General features: G+C 50.2%; 1 protein-coding gene across 6 annotated transcripts in view; it reads left to right on the forward strand.

The window, feature by feature from the left end:
* Positions 1-17,747, forward strand: part of LOC103887515 — a 54,768-nt gene extending 37,021 nt beyond the window's left edge. For 4 of the 6 annotated variants that reach the window (XM_017962858.2, XM_021943342.2, XM_031652324.1 and 1 more), the window contains 5 exons: positions 5,974-6,116; positions 8,000-8,276; positions 12,546-12,677; positions 14,056-14,233; positions 15,837-17,716. In XM_017962858.2, coding sequence (XP_017818347.2) covers positions 16,305-17,306 — 1,002 coding nt within the window. In that variant the 5' untranslated portion in view covers positions 5,974-6,116; positions 8,000-8,276; positions 12,546-12,677; positions 14,056-14,233; positions 15,837-16,304 and the 3' untranslated portion in view covers positions 17,307-17,716. The other 2 variants (XR_001906384.3, XR_002524315.2) reach the window with 2 other exon arrangements.
* The last annotated feature ends 45 nt before the right edge of the window (positions 17,748-17,792 follow it).

Here is a 17,792-nt window from a genome sequence, read left to right on the forward strand (position 1 = left end):
GGCTCATGCCCAGCACTTTGGGAAGTCAAGGCAGGCAGATTACTTGAGGTCAGGAGTTTGACACCAACCTGGCCAACATGGTGAAACCCCATCTCTACTGAAAATGCAAAAATTAGCCAGATGTGGTGGTGTATATCTGTAATCGTAGCTACTCAGGAGGCTGAGGCAGGAGAATTGCTTGAACCCAGGGGGCAGAGGATGCAGTAGCCAAGATCACACCACTGCACTCCAGCCTGAGGTACAGAATGAGACTGTCTCTAGAAAAAAAAAAAAAAAAAGATTCTTGCAGCCATCGGTTTGAACAAACCTCTGTGGGGTTCTGAGCGCTGCCCTCTAAGGTTTGAGAGGCTGTGGTCTAAGTCATCCTGGAGGCAGTTTTGCAAATCCCAGTCCTAGAGAGGCCATGTGAATTGCCAGAGGCCGCAGTCAGTCCCACACAGGAAACAGCTGGAATCCCAGGACTCCAGCCAGGACCCGTATAGGACTTAAGGCCAGGGCTAGGTGAACGGGCTTTATTAGCAATGGTAAGCTCAGCTGCCGAGACAAAAATAAGCCAAATCAGTAGCTAGAAGAAGAATGTCCAGGTTGCGGGCTGACCCGGCCCTCACAGTCTTCCAGGGGCCCTCTTTCTGATTTCTCTCCCATCTCCTCACAGGGCATTGTCCTCATCTCTCTGGTGCACACTGTGGGGAGGGAAAAAGGAACCAGGATGTTCTTAATGTGCCAGACTGGAAGCGGCAGGCATCACTCTCACCCGCATTCCAGACCTCAGTCACAAACACAAGAGGCCAGAAATGCTGTCCAGCTAGACAGCCAAGGCCCGGCTACCTCTGACCCCAGATTCCCCACCCTTCTCCTCACTTAACTACGTTCTGGCCACTGATCCATCCAAGGGCCTATGCTCTTTTTACCTCAGGCCTTTTTGCAGGTGCTGTTCCCTCTGCCAGAAATGCTTTGCCTGCCCTTGTCCCCTTCCCTGACCAGCCTATGAGCAGTGAATGCTCTCCTTGGTATTCTGTGTCTCAGTCTCCTGTTTGTTTCCTTCGCTGGGATATGACTTGAGTTTGCATCTTTGTCTGATTACTCAAAGATCTTGGGCCTGTTTCTCCCACTGGCTCTAACCTAGACCTGTGGCATCAGAATCACCAGGGGTGCAAATTCTCCAACTGCACCCCAGATCTACTGAATCAGAAACTATGGGGGTGGGGTCCACCAATCAAGGTTTTTAAAAACCCTCCAGGTGATTCTCATGCACAGCAAAATCAAAAAATAGTTCTTTGAGGCTGGAATCTGGGCATCTTCAGGTCTACATGGCCCATTGGTGAATCTCTATGGAGTGCAACTGCATCCTCCACTCCATAAGCCTACTCCTTGGCCTACAACATGGAGAGAGGGAGTTGGGGAAGGTGTGACCATAGGAATAGACACAGAATTGGTGTGGCGGCAAGACAGACTGACCCCCAGGGAGCATGCAGCAGCCACATGAGACAGTGCATCATGGAGCTTTAGGAGGAGGGGAAGAGAGTGGACCATAAGCATCAGAGGATGGAATAACTGGTCCAGGGAAGGGAGGTGAAGCACTGGTCCTTCCACCACTAGCTGGGCAACTGGGGCAGGCCCTCTCTCTTGGCCTCAGTTAACACAACTCTAAAATGGTGCAACAGTGATACTTCACAGCCTTTCTCGATTAAACAAAAACAATGTGTGAAGAGTGAGATCAATGAAACTCCTAACAGTGCCTTTTATTGAGCACCCAATATGTGCCAGGCCTGGGCCAAGCACTGTATGATTTCATCTTCGTATCAGCCTTTTGAGATAAGTTCTAAATCACTCCCAATTTGCAGATGAGAATGCTGAGGCCTAGAGCTCTCAGTCACTTGCCTAGGGATAACACCAAAGCAGTAGCTGGCAGGGCTGGGTCGAGGCGAGAGGACATCAGTGCTCTTACCCTGCCTGACAATGAGCTGTGTTCTGTTCCTGCATTGCTCCCCCAGCGCAGCTAGTCAGCAAGGCAAGAAGTGCTGCTGCCTGGGCTTTTGGGTGTGTCTGCTCCTCGGCCCTTTGAGGGCTCATGCAGGAAGCAGGCTTGATGCATGCTTGTCAAGTGGAACAGAACTGATTCCACTTGAATAGAACTGAAGAGATTGCCCTCAGCCTAGCCCACCAGGGAGGTCCACCGCACAGTGGCACTGGAAGTGGTTCTGCCTCTGCAGGGCCTGGTCCCACCTGCCTCACCACATCGAGGCTGGGCAAGGCTGCCTGGCTAAGGGGAATGCATTGCTCCCCGGACCTGTGCGTAGCTGTACCCACCTAGCCATGTTGTGGGAATCAGAATCAGGTGTGCAGAGACACAAGCAGGGCCCTTGCCTTTAGCGGATGCTCCATTGAGAAGCTGTTCATGCATTCGTTCATTCCTGCCATCCTCAGCATGTTCACTGACCTGCAGTAAGAGATGCCATCTACCAACCTCGGCATCCTGTGTAATATTTAGACACATCAATGACTAATTTTAATGCAAAATACTGGGGGCAGGGCAGTGCAGAGCAGGGACTACTTCTGCCTGAGGATGGAGTAGGGGACAGTGGAGGCTGCATGCAGGGAGGCTTCAAAGAGGAGGTGACATTTACCCAGCATCTTTAAGAACCTTGCCCCTCACTCTTATCTGTTCTTACTCTGCCACTTGAACTCACCCAAGCCTCCCACTACCCCCTCACACACCCATGCACACATGCATAGCACCACAACTGTCAGCCAAACCCCTGCACCAGCACCAGCGAAGTTCCACCTGCACGAGGTGCTTCCTAGGTGCCGGTGGAGGCCATCCGGTAACTCATGGGTCAAATTCCACCTTGAAATGAATTTTGTTTCATCTCACAGTGTTTAAAGTTTTGAACTATCAACAATTCACAAGCCAGAGATTGCATACTAATAATTCAGAATTTTCACTTTCTCTAGAAAAATGAGAAGTCTCTCCAGCCCCAGTGATGGCCAGCACCCTGGAGCTGAGGGGGCTGAGTGGCGGCTATGCCCTTTGGGCAGGGGAGTGTGCTCCAGTCCCGGGCTCCCCACCTGCTGCACACATCTGGAGTCTACCTGGGCCGGAGAGACACTTGACTTTAAGACCTCTGGTTCTCTCCCACTGGGTCCTGTGGAATTTCCCCAGAAACGGCTGTGAAATACCCCTACTCCTTTTGCTCCCACTAAAGGGAGCATATCAGAATGGGAGTGACAGTTGTAAAAATAATAAGTCATTTACAATAATCAGCATTTATACGAAATGACTGTGACACATCTCCCACCTGATTGGGTCACCTGCATGCGATGTGACCCCAGGGCTCTTAGCACAAAGTGTCGTGGCAAACTATGCCTGGCTCTACCTCTCACTGGCATTTTGGGGGACATCAAAGCTCAGTACAGTCTCTGCCCAATCAATATAGAAAAAAAGTAAAACTGATCAGAAAGGCGACGACCTCCAAGGGCAACTATGTGCCTGTTCCCATTTGTCCTGACAATACTTAATGCCTTTACCTTCTCAGCTTGAGGCTGCATATTTTTTGAATCTCAGATACACACACACACACACACACACACACACACACACACACACACACATATATATATATATATATATATATTTTTTTTTTAAATCAGGCAGCAGCTCCCAGTTTTCTCACCTAGAGGTAGCTTGTGGCCAAGAGGAAAGAGGAGTTGTCTATAAGACAATTTTTTTCCCTGGCTTTCCTTTCTAAAGCCACCCCTGAGGGGATGATGCTGGAGGTGGGAGGAGGAAGATGGGGAAAGGGAGAGGTCCAGGGGAAACAGGAATAGGGAGAAAAGGTGCTTCCTGGCCCCTGGAGATGTCTCCAGTGGGTGCAGGTTTTGTAAGTAGTGGGACCCCACCTCTCCCTGCAGCAACCCAGGAGGAATGGCTGAGTGATTTCCAGCACCCCTGAAGGTTTCCAGCCCCAATTGTGGGACAAAAGCAGAGTGCAGGGCACCTAAAAAGACTAAGGCTGGGAACAGTGATTGTTTCTGAAGCAGGCAGAGGGGCGTGAGGCCCCGAGGTCTTCCCAAAGCCTACATGTTGTGTAAGACTCTGTGACCTTCATATAATTTTTGCCTGCGGGGAAGAGCCCCTGGCCGTGATGGAGTAGGGTTACATTTCCAGGGAGCATTGCAGAAGGAGGGCTCCAGAATTCAAAGCTACAGTGATTTATGGAAAAGGCTAAATGGGATTCTTCCTGTAAGCTTGGGTTTGAAGACTGAGGTTCTTACCCCCAGAGTAGATATTGAGGCAGATTAGTTCCAGAATTGGGTTACAGGTGTTCAGAGATGGCTGATGTGTATTATCTAGAGGGCCAACTCACGCCGGGAGGGGCTCTCTAGGGCTCTGTGTTAAGAAGGATCCTGAGGCAGTCTTGGCTGGGTAGGGGGAAAGCAAGCTTTCATTGATGAGTGAGCTGTAGCATGGATGTGATTTTTGGTCTTATTTAAGCCTTTCATTTCATAAGCAAAGAAATTGAGGGCCAGAAGAGTTAAACCTTTGGCCTAAACTTGGGGCAGAGCTGGAACCAACCAAGAACTCCTGATGCTAGTGCTTGTGGAATCCTGACAAGATAAGGAAGCAATAAGGAGGAAGGAATTCTAGGTGGGGGAGAACAATTGTTCTGGGAGACAGCTCATCACAAACAACCTGCTAGCACAACATCCTGTTCCCAAACACCTGTTCCACATGTAACCTCTCTAGCATGACCTTATAAAACTTCTCTCCAGCCCCTTTGCAGACGGCCCCTTCTCTGCTGTGCTGCCCTTTGCACCTTTGCAACCCTTTCTCTAATAAATTTGCCTTTCTTTACCTATGACTGTCTTGGTGAATTCCTTTACTGCCTGCCACACCAGCCCTGGACAGTTGCACCCATGGCAGTGCTCTTTAACTGACAAAAAATTCAGTGAGCATTTTTCATACCCTATTTTATGCTGGTTTGTGTTAGATGGTGGGGCAGTTCGAGTATCAACATATTAAAAACATGGTATTAACTGCCTACCATAACATTTCTGATGCTCATGAGACTATTACCTGACTAATATTTATATTAGAATATATTAACAACTTTTGCATAAACCTCAGCATTTTATGAACTAGTTCAGTATAGTGCTCCACAGGGGGAGCCTCCTTGCAATCAATCAGGGACCCAGGTTCTTTCTATCTTGTAGCTCTGCCACCTCCGAGGGCCACATGGTTCTCTGCCAGCAGATGAAGAAGCGAGAGTGAGTGTGGAGGACTGTGTGGAGAGTTTCTGGGCTGGGCTGGGCACATGGCTTCCACCCCCTGGTCTATGGGTCAGAACTTAACCACCTGGCCACACCTACCTGCAAGGGTTGCTGGGAATGTAGGCTCGTTGTGTGGTGATGGGAAAAGAGAAGGGGGCTTGAAGGAGATTTGCCGTGCCCGTTTTAAAGAGGAGACTGAGATTCAGAGATTTCAGTAGCTTGCCAAGGGTCAGTCAGCTAGTAAGAGGCAAATGCAGAATTTGTATGAGTTTGCTAAGGCTGCCATAACAAAAGTACCACACACTAGGATGCTTAAACAATAGGAATGTGTTGTGTCATGGCTCTGAAAACCAGAAGTCAGAAATCGAAGTGTTAGCAGGTTCGGTTCCTCCTGAGGGTTGAGAGAAAATCTGTTTCATGCCTCTCCCCTGACTTCTGGTAGCCTCAGACGCTCCTTGACTTGTAGATGGCATTCTCTGTATTCACCTTGTCTCCCCTCTATGTGTTTCTGTCTTTGTGTCTGAGGACACCAGTCATACTGGATTAAAGCCACCCTAATAGCCTCACCTTAACTTGATCATCTGCAAGAACCCTATTTCCAAATAAGGTCACATTTACAGATACCAGGGCTAGGATTTCCACATCTTTTGGGGTGAACACAATTCAGCCCATAACAGAACTCAAACACAGGTTTTTCTGTAGGTCATAAAAAGGACGTGATGAGTCAGCCTGGAGGATTCCAAGAAGGCTTCCTGGAGAGACTCATGTTCAAGCTGGGCACTGAGGGTAGATCAGGAGTTCTCCAGCTGGAAAAATGGGTAGGGGATTCTAGAAAGAGGCATGAGGTAAGTCTCTGTTCATGTGCACAAAAGAAATAACCTGCATTTCTTTTTAGATATCCTAGAATTCAGTTGTGGAACGAATTCGTACCATCTTTCTCCTTTGAGTTTAAATTGGCATGGCCTATCTGCCCAATTGAGGCAAACAGCAAATATATGTGGAGTGCCACTTTGTGATAAGCCATATGCAATGCCCTGGGGACTCAGAGGTGAATCAAACTAAGTCCCTGCTCCTCTGGAGCTCACAGCCCAGGTCAGCATTTGGTGAGCCTACGTGAAAGATAACTAATGAAATGAAAATAAGACACACATGTCATAAGTCTGAAGTAAGTGGGACAGATAGAAAGTTTTATTGCCATTCATTGGAGAGGGACAGCTTGGTGGCCTGGAGCAATCATGGAAGGCTTCCTGGTGGCAGACTCTAGGGCTAGGATTTGATAGAGGGCTTGGATATGGCAGTGGGTGAGGGCTGTGGCATTCTAGACAAGGAGAACAGCATAGCCAGGACTGCTGGAAGCCAGGCTGGGGTAGGAGAATGGGAAAGTCTCGAGTGCCAGCCCAGGAGGTTGGGTTTTATGCTAAGGGCCCTGGTTTCACCACCTGGCTGCTGTCATTCTTCTGCCGGTGGGCAGATTGCATGCGAGCCTGCACCACCGGAACTGTACCGAGTTTGGCCAGCACTGTGGCATGTCCTGATGACACAGACCCTGGGGCCTGCAGGGACCAGCAGGGGTGGTGTGAATGGCTCCTGCATTTGGGACAGATACCAGGAGATGACTGTTAGGGCTGCGGCTCCAGTGACTAGATAAGAACAGACATCAAAAGCAGGCAATTGCTGTTCTTCCCACAAAGGGCACCCTGGGAGGGGTGGCCCTGCTAAGAGCTCAGCTCGGCGGTCTCCCTGTGGGGGGCCGGGATGGCTGTGTCACGGCTGCAGCCCCCAATTCACAGTTATTAAGCTAAATGACTGCCTCCCAAGCTCAGTGGTGGCACCAACCCTCCACCAGTTCTCAGACCTCGCTGGGAGCTCCGCTTTCATCCCTTGGCGTCACCTCGCCTCCCTCCCTGGCCTTCAGAAGATGGAAGGGCTGCTCTTCCCCATTGGCTGGGAAGGGAGAAGGTCTTCCTCTCAGGGAGGGAGGAAAGAGTTGATTAAGATGAACCCACAGCAAGGGCCTCCCCTCCCAGGGGCGCTGGTATGAGGGCAGAGGATGCGGGTAGAGTCCTGGGCTGCACGACAGGTGTCTGGTTCTGGCCCTGGCCCAGCACTGATCCACTGGGGAAACTTGGGCCTGTCATTCCTCCCTCTGTCTCAGCTTCCTCTCCAACAAATGGGGAAAATGACATTGACGGTGTGGATAAAATGTTTTCATACTAGATAAGAAAGAGCTTTCAAGACGAACATTCTGCCTTTTGAGTGTTTTGGAAAATATATAAGCAATACAATTCTACTTTTTCTTTTTCTTTTTTTTTTTTTTTTTTGAGACGGAGTCTCACTCTGTCGCCCAGGCTGGAGTGCAGTGGCCGGATCTCAGCTCACTGCAAGCTCCGCCTCCCGGGTTCACGCCGTTCTCCTGCCTCAGCCTCCGGAGTAGCTGGGACTACAGGCGCCCACCACCTCGCCCGGCTAGTTTTTTGTATTTTTTTTAGTAGAGACGGGGTTTCACCGGGTTAGCCAGGATGGTCTCGATCTCCTGACCTCGTGATCCGCCCGTCTCGGCCTCCTATAGTGCTGGGATTACAGGCTTGAGCCACCGCGCCCGGCCACAATTCTAGTTTTTCAAACAAACCTAGTAAGGAAGGGGTGACTGAGGTCAGCAACCCTCCTACTGGCATGAAGGTCCCAGAAGTAAACAGTCTCTGATTCTATCCCATTTGTGTGTTTACAGATCTTAAATTACATGATCAAGAATCGGGGACCAGACAACCAGAACCTAGCCGTCACCAATTAAGAAGTCAGGATTAAGGACTCGTGGACTGACAGTAGATGCCAGTGGGAACGCTAATCGCTCTGAACCTTTCCAGGAACACATTGATACAGTGAATGTTTTCACTCAGCCAAGAAGGGCTCCTTGAAAGCCCAGCTCTTCCAGGAAGACCTCCCAATTTCTCCTGTGTGACACTGCACGGGAGGGGTTTGCTAGTGTGTCTGCGTCTTTCCTAGATGTGAGTGCCTCTGGCTTGGAAACCACATCATTGCTGTGCCCCCAGAACCTGGCACAGGGCCTGGTGGGAGTAGGTGGTCAGGGAGCAGATGTGAATCACAATTCTTTCTGAGCCCCTGCCGGGTGTCCAGGAGCATCAGGCACTGCAGGGGATGCTGAGGAGTGGTCTGATCATTGCTCCAAACGTGTGCCGTGGAGGAAAATGGAGAGTGGCTAACAGGGTTGGGCCGTGTGGACAGAAGGTGGGCACGTGAGGGACTCCAGGAAGGGGGTCGGGGGCTTCTCGAGAGGAGCACTTGGCTTGGACTTTGAGGGATGAGCAGGAGTTAGGCAGCTGGAGGAATGAGGGTATTCCAGGGGAATAGGGGAATAGAAACATGACTGAGTGCCTGGAGACTGCCAGGAACTTTATGAAGCATGTCCCGTTCTATCCTTCCCACAGTGGTGTGTGGACAATATTATCTCCATCTTGCAGATGAGGAAGTGCAGGCTTTGCAAGGCTAGGTGATTTTTTATGTTCACACACAGAGGTGGGTTTGAGTTCAGGTCTGTCCGTCTTATGGGGATACTAGGACATGGGCAGAGACAGGAGAGGGTGTAGTCAGAGAGCAGAGCGGGGCTAGGAAAAGGGACAGGCCAGAGACACTATGGGGACTCTCTTTTCCAAAATAATTTCTCAGATCTCATTTGGCGCTGGGGCCTCCAGCCTGATCGGTTAGATTTTGCTCCCATCAGACAGTAAGGAAACTAAGACTCAGAAAAGGGGCGTGTTTTGCTGCTCTGCCAGAGATGGTTTAGGATAGGTACAGACAAAGGGAGATTGTCTCCCACAAAGGTCTCCAAGCTCAAGGTAGAGCTTCCACACTGGCTTACTCAGCTATCACTCTCTGGTCAGAGTGAGCTGAATGCACAGCAGTCCCTGGTCTGAGAAAGGGCATGTGAATAAATGTAGGGGACTTCCAAGGAGAGAGAGAGAGAGACAGGTATGTATGTATGTGTGTGTGTGGGGCTAAGGAGAGAAGGAGGACAGGAGGGGAGTATGTGTGGAGTCAGGGGCATATGTGAAAGGCTCAAATATAAAAGAGCATGGTGTGTGTGTGAGGAGGGCCGGTGTGTGTGTGTGTGAGGAGGACAGGGTGTGTGTGTGTGTGTGTGAGGAGGAGAAAGGTGTGTATGTGTGTAGAAGAACAAAGAAAGGCATATATGTAAAGACAAATGTGTGTGTATGAAAGGATTAATAATGAAAGACAAGTGTAAAGACAAAGTGAAAATAAAATGCTTTCTCCGAGACAGTGTGTGTGTGAGACACTGTGAGGGTGAGAGGCTGTGTGTGGGAACAGAGTATGTGCCTGTAATGTAAGAGACAGATGTGGCATGCATGTAATGTGAGACTCGAGACTGTGTGTGAGGAGGACAGGTGTGTGTGAAATAGGGGCTTTAATGTGGAAGAGACAGGTGTGTGTGCAGGTCCGAGGAACTATGTGTGTGAGGGCTGTGTGTGGCATGTGTGTGTGTGAGGAGGGGGGTGGATGTGTGTTTGTGTGTGTGAGAGGGGCAGGAGAGACTGGCAGGGGCCAGGCGTCCATATTGTGTGTGAGACAGAGAGACTGTGTGTGTGGGGCCAGTGGCCGTGAGACAGGGGCAGTGTGTGTGTGTATTGTGAGAGAGGCAGATGTATGTGAGAGAGACTGTGTGTGTATTGTGTGGCTGTGTATTTGTGAAATTACAAATAAAAATACAGACAAAGTTCTCCCAAGGGTGCTTTCTCACCTATAACACAGAGAGAGCTACAGGCAGTGAATTTGTGAAGAGCTTGCTCTGTCCTGGAAACCGAGCCAGGCTCCAGGGACATGGACACACTAATCACACTAATCCTCTCACGGAGTTTATAGAATCTGTGGAAGACAAACCCTCATTGCTCATCCAGCAGATGGCAGAGGTGATGGGGAAGCATCCTAGGCCTCCGGGAGAGAGTAGAGAATGAAGTCAAGGTCCCTGTCCGCAGGAAGCTTACTTTTTTAGTTGGGGAGGACAGAGGATAAATCAGAAAGCAACCAAAACCAAAATGAAAATGAAAGCAGAGGTGCCAGATGGCCTGGGGTAGTGATAATTGCTATGAAGATAATAAAAGAGGGGACGAGTGATTGCTGTGCGGACTGGTGGAAAGAGGGTCAGGAAAGGTCTCTCCCAGAAGGTGCCCTCTAAACTGAGTCTTGCTTGGTGCACCTAAGCCAGATGGGGAAGATTTAGAGAAAGAGCACTTCTGATGGAGCAAACTGCATGTGCAAAGGCCCTGAGGAAGGTCTGGGCTTGCATTCTGGAGGAATAGAAGGAGGTTGCTGTGGCTGGAGCCCAGCGAGTGATCAGAGGAGAGGAAGGAAGGAGAGGAGGCTGAGGTGGAGGGGCGGGACCCATCACGCAGGGCTGTGCCTGGTGGTTGGAACTTTTGTAAGTGCTCCAGGAGGGATATGATAGCCATAACAGTCTAACATGTAAGTGTTGACAAAACAAGGAACCGTACTAATGAAGTGCTGCAAAAGGCTATGAAGGCTAAGTATAAGATGCCATCCTAGTAATTGTGTGGCCAAGAGGAGAAGCAACAGGACCAGATGGACTCCTTAAAGGGGGCACACTGGAAGGGGGTGAGTGAGGCAGCAGAGACACTAGTGCTGAGTCTGGCTGAAGCCAGACTTAAGGAGGTGGCAGGGAGGATGCGCAAGTGTGGACAGATGGCAGAGCTTCCTTGGATCTGGTAGAACCTGAAGGCCTGGTTGGTCCCAAGACCATCCTAAGAAAAGGAGGGCCATGCTGGGAGTTGGAAGAAACCTGCAGCAGGTTGGAAGTTGAATGGGGTACCTTCACAAGTTCTGTCTATTGGAACCTCAGAATGTGACCTTATTTGGAATAAAGGTTTTTGCAGATGCAACTAAGGTAAGGATCTCAAGGTGAGATCATTCTGCATTAGGCTGGTCCCTAAATCCAAGGGCAAGTGTCCTCATAAGCAACAGAAAAGACACTGAGGCACAGGGAGGAAGGAGTTATGAAGACAGAGGCAGAGATTGGAGTGATGTAGCCACAAGCCAAGGATCTCCAGGAGCCCCCAGAAGCTGGAAGAGGCAAGGAAGGTTCTCCCTTGAAGCGTTCAGAGGGAGCCTGGTGCTCCTGACACTTTGATTTCAGACTTGTGGCCTCCAGAGCTGTGAGAGGTTGCATTTCTGTTGTGTTAAGCCACTAAGTTTGTGGTAATTTGCTGTGGCAGCCCTAGGAAACACTACAATGCCCTGTGAGAAGCCCCAGCTCATACTGCTCCTGTGATTATGACCCTCTGCTTGCATCTGTTGTGAAGAGCTCTGCTCTGTTCCTGTTTTGCTACACTCTCCCCCTCCTCTCACTAACCCCCCCACCATCTATATTAGAATAAGATTGAATTTTCTAGCTTGGGTTACTAAGCTTTCAGATCTCGAAAGTGTGGCCATTAATCAGCTGTCATGGGATGTCGTAAACAAGGGGCTTTAAAAACCATGTTTGCTTTTTAGGCTGATAATACTTGGAGGTGAAGCTGGGAGAGTTATACATAATGCATGCATTTTAATGGGCCACGCACTACAGCCCTCTTTAGTCCGAATGATTCGTTTTAATGTTCAAAATAAATATCAGAGACAATTTGCCAACAAAGCCGATTTTCTCCGCCCGCCATTAACTTAATCTTTATACCTCAGCCTAATGACAGAGGGGCTGGGTGGTGGGAGGGGGGCTTTGGATTGCAAGTAAGTGGGGAAAAGCAGGTGGCATGGTCATGAGCCATGGGGTGACCGCATGTCTCGGATTGTACAGGATAGTCCCAATTTACGCCCAATGTCCTGCAGATATTCTGAGGTTGGATTGAGTGCTGCTGCCAATATTTAAATGTTTTTGATGGACCAAATAACAATTTCATATGGTTTAATCTAAATATAGAAATAGCTCTTGGTTTGTTTGATAACTTACATGGTTATGGTAAATATGCCCTTTATATGTGGGAAACTGAGGTACTGAGAGCCAAAGAGCATTGTCTGGGGACACGGAGCTCCATGGAGGCTGAGCTCCAGGCTCCCTGGGTGCTCCTGCTCCCAGCCCAGGTGATTTCCTCTTGGAGTGTGTCCAAACTGTCACTGCCCTCTCTCTGCCTCAGCTTGCCCAGCTCCTGCCTGCTCGTGGGCTCTCAGCCTCAAGGGCTTCTTGCTGCACATTTGGAAGGCAAACCTTGAAGGCACACTTCATTCTGCCCCAGGTCTCCTGAGGTAGTGACGCTTGAGGAAGGATCAGCAAACCCACTGTCCAAGCCCGGGCATTGCACCGTGGTGTATCTCAGTCTTGATCACCCACAACATGGAATCGTGGAGACTAATCACACATACTTACAGTTAAGTAATTTTGGATAATTGACACGTATTTGGAGTAAGGTATGATCCTTGCTTTTTTGAAGGTTACTGAAGGTAGGATGGGGAAACAAGATGAATATTCCTCCATATTTTGAGGTTGATTTTTTGAATTCACTTATTTTTTTTGTTTTAAGAGACAGACCCTTGGGCCGGGCGCGGTAGCTCAAGCCTGTAATCCCAGCACTTTGGGAGGCCGAGATGGGCGGATCACGAGGTCGGGAGATCGAGACCATCCTGGCTAACACGGTGAAACCCCGTCTCTATTAAGAAATACAAAAAACTAGCCGGGCGAGGTAGCGGGCGCCTGTAGTCCCAGCTACTCGGGAGGCTGAGGCAGGAGAATGGCGTGAACCCGGGAGGCGGAGCTTGCAGTGAGCTGAGATCCGGCCACTGCACTCCAGCCTGGGCGACAGAGCGAGACTCCGTCTCAAAAAAAAAAAAAAAAAAAGAGACAGACCCTTGATCTGTTGCCCAGGCTGGAGTGCAGTGGTGCAATCATAGCTCACTGTAGCCTTGAACTCTTGGGCTCAAGTGATCCTCCTGCCTCAGCCTCCCTAGTACCTGGGGGCTAGAGTTGTGCACCACTATGCCTGGCTAATTTTATTTGTTTATTTTTGTATGGACAGGGTCGCTTCGCTATCTTGCCCATGCTGATCTTGAACTCCTGGTTTCAAGTGATGCTCCTGCCTCAGCCTCCAAAGCACTGGGGTTACAGGCATGGGTCACCCTGCCAAGCCTGGAATTATTTTTTCTTTCTTCTATTCATTTAATAACTATGGAGTCCTCAAGTGCCAGGTGTCCAGCTGAGTGTCAGGATAAATTCATCTAAATATCCAGATTTCTGGCATTCTGGAAAAATGGTCAGATTTGGCTCCCCACCCCATGTTCTTACCTGGCAGCTGTTGGCTGGCACTGAGCTGTGGCACCCTCCCAGCCTCCCTTCACATAGCCCATATTATTCTCCTCTGTGCCACCTGCCTGGCCCCAGCAGGCACTTGAGTTTGGGAACCCTGGTTGATCTCTGCCTCGTATATACCAAAACTGGGCATATAGTAGGTGCCAAAAAAATTCTTGCCATTTGTTGCATGAAACTGACTCCAGATGGTTCTCCTTAAAAGGTCCTGATCTTCCTTCAAATAATTCCACAGCTCCATCCATGTGTTCTGGGGGAGAAAAAGTGCTAGCCCCTCCATGAGTGAGCTCAGCTTGGGGAGGGGACCCTGATGGGCCAACATCCAACCTGGGCATCCTAGAAGTGGGTATGCACACCATGGGCACATCAGCCTTGGTGAGAATGCAAACATACCCCCCACCCCCGACATCTATCAAAACTTGAAAATCTCATGCTCTTTGGCCCAGGTGTTCCAGGGCCACATTCCACAGATGAGTTTGTAAAAGTGCATCAAGATACAGACGCAAGCCCAACGGTTACAAAATAGTTTGCAACAGCAGCAAGAAACCCCCAAAACGGCCGTCAGAAGGGGCTAAGTGTGTGAGACGTGGTGCTTCCATGCCAACGGCTCTAGGACAGAATGGGGTAGGTATGGAGATATGTGCTGATATGGAGAGATTCAGAGATGCAGTTTCAGCAAAATAAAGCAAGGAGCAGAGCAGTTTGTGTATGAACACATTTTGTGTATAAGAGACAGGTGATGTGAACCCTGGCTCTACCACTTACCCGCTGTGTGACTTGGGCAAGTCACTTAACCTCTCTGGGAGTCGTTACCTAGGCTGTAAACTGGAACTAATAATAGCGTCTCATCATAGAGCTGCTGTGAGGTCTCATGTGCTAATATATAGACAGAACCTGAAAAGAGCTGGGCCCAGAATAAGACCTCATTGGCTGTTATTATTACTGTATATGCATATATATGTCTTTATATTCTGGGAGAACACAAAACACTAGCAGGGGCTAGTTTTGTTATTGAGAGAGGTTTGGAAGGAGAGACATCTTCTTATTTTACATCTTTATGAACAGTTCAAAATTTTTATCATGGGCATTTTTAAAACTTTTATTTCAAAATAAACGAAAACAAATTGACCAACCACCAGGGAGGAATCTCTTTCTGTCTGGGGTAAAGTGGGAGCTGGGAAAGGTAACCGAGGAGGTTCCGTTGGAGCTGGACCTTAAAGGATCACCCAGGCAGAGAAAAGAGCTGGAGGATGGGCATTCTGGCAGAAAAAAGCAGTGTGTGCAAATGTTCAGAGGCAGGAGTGATCAGAGAGAGTAGCGAGGGGTCAGATTTGGGGATCACAGAGGAGTAGCTGAGATGAGACTGGAGGGATCAATGAAAGAGCTTGTGGGCAGGGTTCAGACCTCCTGTACTCAAATCCATGTTTGCTTTTAGGTGATGAAGAATAGATCATATATTTTTTAAACTGGATACAGAAATGCAACATGTCCATTCTGCCAGATAAGAAAACCGCAGTCCAGAGGAGTGAAGGGCCTTTCCTGAGGTCCCACATCAAGTTAGAGGCATAGACGGTGACTGGCTGCTGGTGTCATCTTGTTCTGCCACATAGTACATGCTTCATCAGTCCCACCTGACGTTATCTCACTGTAAGGTTGGGGAAACTGAGGTTCAGCGGGGAGGCTACTTTTTTCTTTTTGTATAGTCTGTCTCCCCAGTCAGCGAAGGCTCTAGGAAGGTAGGACCTATGACTGTTCTGTGGACTAACGCTTGCCCCAGGGTTCAGGACTGGCACATAATAGGCGTGCAGTAAATGTCTGTGGAATGCAAGAATAAAACAAGGTCATGTGGGAAGTCAAGGGCAGGCAGAACAGGAACCCAGGTCTCCGTCTCTGGACCTGCAGGCTGGGCTCTATTCAGTGCACTGGGAAACTTGAACTCTTGGTGTTGAAAGGGAGCCTTGGGTATCTTGAGAGTAGGGCCTGGGTCTTGTGGTCCGTATTGCCCTTGGTGAATGAAGGAAGGAAGGAGAGAATGCACGTATGCATGCATCAGTGAGAGGATCTGGTCCAGCCCTTTGACAAAGCCCACAGAGGGGAAGGGCTTGGATGAGGCTGCACAGTGGTGGGCCCAGGGCCAGCTCAGAGCAGGGCCTCAGGCAACGTCAGCTGAATGAATGATACAGCTTCGCTGCTTGACATGGAGCAGGGACCCTTTCTCTCCCTACAGGGGCAGTTCTGCAGGGATGGGATCATCTTTTCAAGCCACTGCCTGGGTCTTTGCATCACTCATCATCACCCCAGGAATGACATTAACGGTGGCCCCAGCTGCTTGTGACCGGCCTGCTCCCTGCGCCCTCCCCATCCCCTCACACTGGCACATGGACCACAATAGGGCCTCTAGGAAGCCCTGCCCCTTTTCCCAAGATGGGAAGCTGGAGCAGGGACTGAGTCCTGGTGTGGCCTCATATTGCTGTGCCCTTGTCCTTGCCCCTTCCTTTCCTCTGTGCCTTGGTTTCTGCTTCTCCAACCTATGTTCTTAAGTGCTGCCTTTGGTGTGGGGATGGGACGGTGTGGAAGAGACAGCAGGATCGGGGCCTGATCGCCTGGACCCAAACCCTGCTCCACCCTGACCACCTCTGCAGCTGGCCTGGGGCAAGGCACTCACCTCTCTAAGCTTGGAGCTTCTCCCTGCAGGATGGGTGAGAATCCAGCCACCGCCCTAGTCTGTGGTGAAGGCTGGGTGATGCCGTGTGTGCCAGTTACCCGGTACCTGCCCAGCACCTGGCCTGTGCATGCTCTGGAAGTGTGGCCAGTACTTTCATTACTTCTCCAGCATCATTGCCCCCATCCTGGCACCAGGACTCCAAAGATAAAGCATTCTGTGTGGTTAAACATTCCATCGCCAAGCCTTTGCTGTCACTTGTGCCTGAAATGCCTTCTTGCTGTTGCTCTGAATCGGAGACCCCTTACTCGTCCCCTGACCTGGCCTGGTTCTCAGAATCCCTCTGGATTCACGCTCTTTCCTCTGGGTGCCCTACAACCCAGGCCCCTCCTCTACAAGGTCCCATCTGCAGGCTGCTCCGCCATCCGGGCCCTCCACTTCTCTGTTCCTGGCACAGCTGTGAGACATCTCCCTGCCTCAGTTCCCCGGAGGGTGCAGAGTGCCTGGATCAGGCCCTTTACCTCCCCAGCCTCACAGCCAAGGCTAAGGGAGGAAAAATGCCTGGATTCAATTCCCAGCTCTGCCACTCCCCAGCTCTATGACCTGGGGCAAGTGTCCTCCCCTCTCAGCCTCAGTATCCTCCTCTTCGCAGTGGGGATGTTGTCAGCCTTTGCTTGGCCGGGTTGTAGTGGAGATCATGTGAGTACCCTGTCTGAGATTGGTTGGGATGGGGGTCCAGCCTCCCCTAAGGCCTGTGTGAGTGTTTGCTGCCATTATTGTTATTATTGTTGCTGTGGTCACCAACACTCCCAAGGCTACAGAGCAGATAAGTTCCTGGGTGGAACGGGTGGGCCCAATGCCAGAGTCCAGCCAGTCTGCCCACCCATGTCCCTCCCACCTCTGAGGTCTCAGAGCTGCCAGGTTTTGATGAGGGAGCTATGTATGTGCTGGGATCTCTGGAGAGGGAAGGAGAGCCCAGTGGGAGGAGGCAGCGCCCTTCTCCCCACGAGGGGTAGTTCTGGGAGGGGCAGGTGAGTGGCGGGGGATGTTGGAACAACACAGCTCCTGTTTACCGTGAGGGACCTTAATATTGTGACTGCTGCTTCTGCTGTGCCTCCCTGCTGTTTCACTTGGCAAATACGCTCCCTGGGGACCACGCAGGACAGGCTGCTCCCCCAGCTCCTTCTCTCCTGGGAGCAGCCAGGCGAGGGGGAGCCGTGACTTTGCTCCCTCCAGAGGCCTTTCTCTCCCTTCTGCGTGGTAATGCCTGGCTGGGGAGGAACAACTTGAATCACAGCGGCGGGGAGACTTCTGGCCCCATGCCCTGCTTGCTGTGTGACAGTGGGTGCAGAATCTCACCTCTCTGAGCCTCAGTTTCCCTACCTGGGAAGTAAAGGGCTTAGTCTACAGCTCCAAAAAATTATGAAAATTATTCTGTTTCTCTTCACCAGGAAAAGAAAAAGGAGACTTTCACTCAAAGTTGTGGTGGTGGTGGTGGCGGTGGTGCTGGTGGTGATGCTC

This window comes from Papio anubis, chromosome 11 (genome assembly GCF_008728515.1).
Source record: "Papio anubis isolate 15944 chromosome 11, Panubis1.0, whole genome shotgun sequence".
NCBI lineage: Eukaryota > Metazoa > Chordata > Mammalia > Primates > Cercopithecidae > Papio > Papio anubis.